General features: G+C 45.0%; 1 protein-coding gene across 3 annotated transcripts in view; it reads right to left on the reverse strand.

The window, feature by feature from the left end:
* GRIA1 (glutamate receptor, ionotropic, AMPA 1) overlaps positions 1–7,945 on the reverse strand; it is a 121,668-nt gene that overhangs the window by 12,078 nt on the left and 101,645 nt on the right. For all 3 annotated transcript variants that reach the window (XM_010181808.1, XM_010181807.1, XM_010181809.1), the window contains 2 exons: positions 4,615–4,813; positions 3,832–4,079 (listed from right to left, as the gene is read on the reverse strand). In XM_010181808.1, coding sequence (XP_010180110.1) covers positions 3,832–4,079; positions 4,615–4,813 — 447 coding nt within the window. The remainder of the gene's footprint in view (positions 1–3,831; positions 4,080–4,614; positions 4,814–7,945) is intronic.

Genomic DNA, 7,945 nt, shown 5'->3' on the forward strand with positions numbered 1-7,945 from the left:
GATTTCAGTGCTAAACATCTGAGTGAGCAGCTTGACTCAGGATGTGCAGCAGTGAGGTTTGCAGGCTCTGCACATGAGCACAGTTTGTTTCTGGATGCTGGGTAGACATTGCATGAAAAGGGAGAAAAAAGCTAGGCACAGTGAGACACAAATGTGAGAGGGCTTTAAAAAGCATGGAAGAAATGGAGGGCTGAACCGTCCAACAGCAGACCTTGCATAGCAACAAAACTGATCTTGAAAAAGCCAAGGACCTTGCAGCTCCTATCTCAGAGAATTCGTGCATGTAGCACTGTGTAGCGCACTGAGAAATCCTCACCAAGAGGGCTGTTTTCTTACACTGCAATTCTCAAAAAGCCTGGCTGTGAGCAAGAGGATGTGCTGACCTCCATGAGCCCGCGATGGCTCTGCCTGTTGGGATGCCGTCCAAGCACTGAAGCCTTCACAAGGACTGGGAGCCTCCTTCAGGCAGAATCCAGCCTTCAAAAAGCAAAATCCAGATGCAGTCAAACTTGCTACCAGTCCAAGAGAAGGCGAAGGTGTAGATTTTAAGATGGCTGAATATTTTACCTTTTTTACTGTAACAGTGTCATGGTCAGAGCCTAACTTTGATTGTCTTTAAAGCCCATGGAAGCATGTAAGTGTAGCTCTAGAGAGAATCTAACACTAAGTAAATCAAAATTATTTCTGTCTTCTAAATCAGAATACAGGTTAATTAGCACTCTGATGTCTGAACCATCTGCAAAAGATTAGTTAACTAATGAGCCAAAATACATTGCAGCTTCTATGTGGGTACAAGGTGTTAGCAAAGTAAATGCATTGCTGTTTCCCAGAGCACAGTATCAGCTATATGATCTTTGGGGCCATGTGCTAAGTGCTATGTGTAATCTTTCCTAGGAAGCTTCATTTCAGTTAATTGCCTTTCTCTTCAGCTCATGGGGAGTAAACAGAACAAGCTGTGCTTCATCTTGAGAGTATTTCAATGAAAGACTGAGAGGTTTTGGGTCCTGAAAGTAGGTAGGTTTTAAACACAGAACATTCTGTGTTTTTTAACAAACCCTAGGAAAACCAAGTTGTATTTTAGGGAACTTTGCTGTCAGGCTGGCTGCTCTGAAGAACTTGCCCTCCCAAATCTCCATCTCAAAATCCTCCCTACTCCTTGAGTCTAGACTCACGTAGGATTTCTTGCATTTTCTTTCTTCTATTATGGACAATTTTGCTTTTAGCTCTCTTTTTGATCACTCATCCACCAGTGGAGAGGAGCTCCTGCCAGGAAAATGGATGGGTTTTGCAGCTGCATGCCTATCCCATGTCAGACAGGATCACACCCTGAATTAGCTGGTGTTGAAAGGGGTAATTTCTGCCCTCCCATGATTGCCCTTCTCAACCAGGCCTAAATGCAAGTGTATTTTAACATCTGAAGGCCAAAAGATACTCAAAGCCAGATTCACCTAGGAGGAAGAAGCAGCCCAAGAGACCTCACTGATGGCCTGGGAGAGATGTTTGCACTTGCTACAACACATAGACCTATTTCTGGATTCCCAACCTTGTTTTCATTCATCTCTAGCAATATCCTGGCGTTGTGTTCCCATGTAGGAGCAAGAAAACAGTGGTGAACTCTCATTTAGCATCTCTCTAGGATCCTTTCCTAAATCAGCTATCCTAAATGCAGGAAAACTGGTCTATCTACAAAAGGGACAGGTGACAGTAAAAATAAAAATGCAGCCCAGCTTCTGAAACATGCCCCATTTTAAGACAGGCCTGGCTCACAGGTACTTCCAAGCCTCGCTCAGAGCTTTCACCCTGGGGATGGAAGTGAGTGAAGATGAAGCCTGAATAAGAGACAGGCTGACCGTGCTGTACAGATGCCTCGTGGATGTCACCTTGCTCAGGGCCACCTCTCACGTGCAGGACCCCAGGGGGAAAACAGACACTACAATGATGACTGTAGGGAACTACTAAGAGTAAAACAATTAAACCAACAGGAACGAAACAAACATAATGGGACAAAAACTGACAGCAACTGTTCCAAAGAAACACCATCGGATGGAAAATCAAGCATTCCTCCTTTGCCATTAGTCCCATAAGAAATTTGCTCTACATGCAGCTGGGATGAAAAAGAGGAAACGGAAAGAAACGTTAGGAATTCTTGGAATCATGCCTAGCAGAGGGATTTTTGGAGCTGCAAAATTAAAATGATTGATGCAATTTTCTATTTTGTCGTTTATTTTTCTAGGAAGTATGATAAATGGCTCATTCGCATGTCAACAACTACAAGACAGGTAGGATGTTCCTGTTTGTCTGTTTTTATAATATTAAAATTAGGATACAAGATTGCTGTTTAAATAAATAAATATAATCAGCCCTGTATCCTAATTTCCATATTTGCAAGACAGAAAACAAACACCAGAGAGAGTGCAACAGAAAGCAACTTGGAGCTGTGAGAATGTATCCACCTTCATTTGGGAGGGCCCCAAGTCATTTCAGAGCCTGAACCACACTGGATGCAAGTATTGCCTTCTGGACCACCTGCATTGCATTCATGAGCTTCTCTAAAGAGACTGCTGATATGGGAAGTGCTGAATTCAATTTGAACTGACTTAATAAATGTATTAATCAAAATCCTTGGGCCTCATCCACCACCAGTTGATGCATATTCGATTCTTTGGGCTGGCTTTGGCTGTGTGACCAGACAAATCCATCAGCAAAGGCTCAGCTGGTTTATAGTAAACCAGAGATGATGGATTAAGTGTCTCTGCATCAGATTATGTTAGCAGGCAAGTATAAGGCCACACATATGACTTTGGTCAAAATATTTTGATTAAAATATGTTCAATAACTAAATCAGCTGGTGCATCAATCAGGTTACTTTAAAGCTGTGGCTTCTGAGGATTTACCAGTCCCACTAAATCCTGACAGCTCATATTCCTCATGATTGTAACGTGAGGAACCTGCACGGCTGCTGGCAAAGAGAACCGCACCTCTGATGTGACTCAGATGACCACCCCAGTTTGAAAATGGTGGTAATGCTGCTCTGAGCAGGCCAGTTTGCATGATACACCATGCAGGGGGCCAGCTCATCCTCAGGAGTATGGCTGTCTGCAGGACCCAAGCTCTGCTGCTAACTCGGATCTGGGTCAGTACTTTTTAAGGGTTTTTCTTTTTAAAGTAAGGTCTCTGAAGATGTTTCACATGACAGTAGGCAAATGCATGTGACAGTTGCAGGTGTGGGCTCAGAAATGCAGAGTTTGTGCTCCTTTGGACTTGCCATAAAATTGGTGTTTGCCAGGATCTGAATTGACTCAATGAATGAAAATGCACACTTTTTGCAGGGCTTTTTTTTTCAAAACTAGCTTCCCACCTCTCCCAAACAGCATTTCATTTTAGGAAACAACACTATGTTTTCCCCATGAGAGCTCCCTCTGCAAGCATGGATCCAAGTCAGGGCAATACCATACTCTGCAAAGCTGTGCAGTTCATATGGCACAGGATGAGCATCCCTTCTGGATAATGCTCTGTGAAACCAATGGTTACACCACAGCAGCCCCCCTGCCATCACCTAACACAGCAGACACATTCATAGCAAGTGGATCAGCCAGGATCCGGTTCCCAAATGCAGGGCTTGAATAATGAGATGCTCCCATTGCTGCTCAATGAGAACTGGGCATTTCACTTCCCTGCACATCATGCTGAGTTTTCATATCCCTTTCCCTCCACCTCCCCCGCCTCCTTTCCCTAAGCTTTTGTGATTAATATGGCAATGGAGATTGAACTGTGTGCATACATTGATTTGCTGGGTGGTTTGGCAAAAGAAAGCAAATCCAAGCTACTTACCTCAGCGCAGACCCCTTTGGCGTTGCAATGCCATAGCCTTTGGAGTCCAAGTTACCTCCCACCTTCATGGTGTCACAGGGCTTCCGCTGCTCGATGTACTCGTTCATCGTGGACTCCAAGAGGTAGGCGTACTTCCCTTTCGACTTCCTCACCCGGATCATCCCCTCTTCCGTCGTCCTCACAAAAACGGAGGGTTCGGCTGACTTCATGTATGTCCACATCTTCTCAAACACCGCTATTTTGGATCGCTGCGTAGGACAGCAGAAACCCAACAGAAGTGTTAACAGAGGTTTGGGTGCCAGCTGAGATTTCCAACTTGGACTGAACACATACCCATATATTGGGTGGGCCAAGGAAAGCAAAAGGGGTAATGGGATCTTAATGAACTTCCCGCTATTTCTGCACCAGGGCCCAGATCAGCCCCTGATTTCAGCCACATATTTGTGTACACCGAGTGATTTTGTAGATCAAACCAAGGGCAAATCAAGCTGGAAATCGGGAGGTGGTTTCTTTTGAAGCTGCTTAGAGTAGCTCATCAGTAATGTGGATATTCCATCTTTGTGTTCACAACTGCAGAATACCACATGTACTGGAGACACCACCGGCCTTCTGAGCAGCACAAGGAAAACTGGAGTTTTGCTCTTTGAAGGATAAGCTCAGCAAATCCTTATGATGGTAAGGGGAAACTAGAGAAAAAAAACAACAGACCTGTGCTGAGGATGGGCCTGGAGAACTTGTCAAACAAAGGGCTAATCAAAATGTTCGCATTAGTTTCCTTTTTACCCTGAAAAATTCTTTAGTGGAGCCAGCTTCCAGGGTCCCATAGGCGATTTCTGTCTGCTTGGCCAAGTCCTCTGCACTCTCGATGGGAGAAACCATCCTTTCCACGGTGAGGAAGGCAGCCAGGTTAGCTGTGTAGGAGGATATGATGATCAAGGTGAAGAACCACCAGACGCCACCAACTATGCGGCCAGAGAGAGACCTGAACACAGAGAGGAGAGTCAGACAGGAGGGGTGCGGAGGTCCAAAAGGTGCAGCTTGAGCTAGCAGGCCCATCATTTACCCAGGCAAAGTCATGTTCTCCAGCCACTTCCAGGGAAGCCAAAGGTCTGTCTCAGTTCTCAATCTACTTTTAAAATTATCAATATAATTAGAAGGGGGATAAAAAGTTCACAGTGGAAAAAGATCAGCAATAAACTGATTGAATTTGCTTTGATTTTCAACTCCTTTCAGAGTATATAATAATATCAATAATAAGATATGGAGTCAACTTGCAGGAATGTTTAGCTGGGCAGGGCAATGCCAACCTGAACAGCAGCTCTGGTGAGGTCTGTGTTGTGGCACGTACCCCCACTGGGAAGGAGCTCCAGTATGGAGCCAAACCAGATACACAGACCAGCTGGGATCACTAGGTCAGCTCCTTTTCATCCCCCAAAGTTTAAAAAACAAAAGTCTTGAGTTTTTCTCTAAAACATATTGAAGCTCAGAAAGGAGCTCTAGCCTTAATGAATAATTTGTCTACTGACATTCTCTGTTTTGTATTCAGCAGATGGTTAGACAAGATGTTCATAATAATGCCTTAAAATCTAGGTATTTTGCACTTGCTGCTATCAAATAGCCAATTATCTGTAACCATTGGATAGCTATAGAGGCAAATAAGTCAAGTGGGCATTAATTTCTATTAAAATAATTTCAAACAATTTTTAAGAGTGGAAGATAATTTCAGAGTGATGTTAGTATTCATGCATTCTGTCTAAATTATTTATCGGCTCCTTTTCTACATGCAGAGCACTGTCCCAGACAGAAGGTAACTTACAATGCTATTTTATAAAGCCAGACAGTCTGATTAGGGAGGACCTGCCTATGAGAAACATCATTTATTTCTCCATAGAGGACCATGTCTCAGCATTGCCTTTCTGCTGACCTCAGTCACTCCACAGAAATAGGTTTATCGGATGGTAACAGAGACATCCCAGTCCAGCCAAGGGCATCGGACCAGCTCGTGACACTGTGTGCAATGCCGTGTTTGGGTCTGCATGAAGCCTTGGGTCCAGCTGCTATGGATTACTGTGGCTTAACATGACTTAACAAACCAAATTTCATTCTCCATTGAAGGAAAAATCCCACCCTGCTAATCACCAAAATTAGAACTAGAAAGAGACTAAACCCACATAGCCCAGCAGCTGCATGACTTAGGTAGGTAACAGTCTTCCAGTTTGTCCAGTCTGGTTTTTAAACACTGCTGATGTGAGGGAAGCTGCTCCTGCAGACATCGCGCTATCCCCACATTTAGATCAACTCACCCTGAAATCTCTTTAGTCAAAACTCTCTGAGATCACTTCCCAGCAGGAAGCAGGCACCGCCTTTGTGCAGTGACTGCGCTCCCACAACCAGAGCGCACAGGACAGAGCGGAAAGCACACGTTTTAATGTGGAAATCAGCCCCATCCCACCACACGCGCTGTCAGCCCCGCACTCCTGGAGAAGGGTCACAGCAGCTTTCACTTGAGGCAGAGAGGAAACTGCAGGAAACGTAAGTGCAAGGGATTACAGTGACAGAAAGGACAAGCGGTGTATTTTACAGATGTGACTGAAAGGACCTCTATGCTTAGAGATGGGTTGGGCTTTCCTCTGCACGGGGCCTCATTTTGGAGCACAGTCTGAGAGTCGCATCTATGCCCTCCCCTCTGGTTTCTTCTATGAGCTTTGCTGAAACTGGGCAGCAAAGTCCATCTCACCATAAACCCAAGCTGTGAATAGCTTTGAAGGATCCATCTTTCAAGGTCTTTCATGGAAGTTTACAGGACCCATCTGGAAGGAGATACTATTGAGAGTTCATAAATCTTATTCTCAATCCTCCACATCTTAAAAAGCAAGAAAGGTACAACAAAGAAGACTTTTTCAGAAGATGTTTCATCCTGCAGTGTCTCACGCAAATCTCCTCCTTTGCTGGCTACTGCAGCAACATGGCTAAGCAGATCGACAGTCCACCGTCCCAAAGTACGTCCTTTTCATGCCACCAAACAAGTTCTGGAGCTGAAGAGGGACATCCAGGTATGATTCACTCCATCTGTCTCAGTTGTGAGGAGGTCCCTCTGCAGACCTCCCTCTTTATTGAATTTTGAGCGAACTGGGATGACTAGGATGGACTAAACAGCTAATTTTTAAGTAGCTAAAGTTAGGTGAGATAAATGTGACCATCGTGCTTCCTATCTATGGAGAATACTCAGACTGTTGGCACAAATGACTTCACCTTTTGTTTCATGTTTGGAGAGGGATTTGGAAGGGAGGCAGCTATGGATTCAGCTCACATGTCTTCAGATTGATGGGAAAAGGAAAAAATACCTGTCTTTCATTAGTCTGGGTGATGTGCGCTCAGGGAAAGAAGTGCTCAGAAACAGCACAGAGGCATTAAACGAAAGTAACCGGATAATGTCAAATACAACAATCTCTGCTGATGAAGGCCACTTTGAGCTGGCAAAATCCATTTGCATGGCAAATAATCACATTCATCTCCAGCTGCAAATTATACCGCTTTTCCTTCCTGATGAAGCTGGGGTATTTCTGCTCCTTGTTTCAACCCCTTCAGTGGCAGTCAGCCGGATTCCTGCCTCCAGACCCTCGACATCCTGGTGATATTCATTACTTATCCTAGGGGGCTGCCTGCTGTCAGCTGCAGATGGCTCATGCTCCTGGCTCCGCACCTGGCATGACAGCATGGAAAAGTAACGATGGGGCATTAACCCTGGGGGGTAACAGGAGGGCTGGGGGAAGAGGGAGAGGAGGCTGTAGCTTCTTTCCCATGGGAGCCAGACAGGACAGGCTGCACATCTGTATCACGCACCAGTCATGTCTGCGCTCTCTCTGCGGCTGGTGCTGGTCATTTCTCCTCATCACATGAGGTGCTGTGAGAAGGTGAGTGCTTACTGTCATAGACAGTGGAGGAAAGGAGATAAACAGCTTGCTATGTTGCCAGCATCGCTAGGGCTTCATGTGTATGATGTTTTGTTGCAGACGCTGCTAATGGGCAATGTTTGCCCTTGTTCCTAGACTGACTTGAAGCTAGAAGCTGTGAATCTAAACTGCTCTACACACACGGAAGAGAAAACACTCGG

This window comes from Mesitornis unicolor, unplaced genomic scaffold (genome assembly GCF_000695765.1).
Source record: "Mesitornis unicolor isolate BGI_N332 unplaced genomic scaffold, ASM69576v1 scaffold10913, whole genome shotgun sequence".
Classification (NCBI taxonomy): Eukaryota; Metazoa; Chordata; class Aves; order Mesitornithiformes; family Mesitornithidae; genus Mesitornis; species Mesitornis unicolor.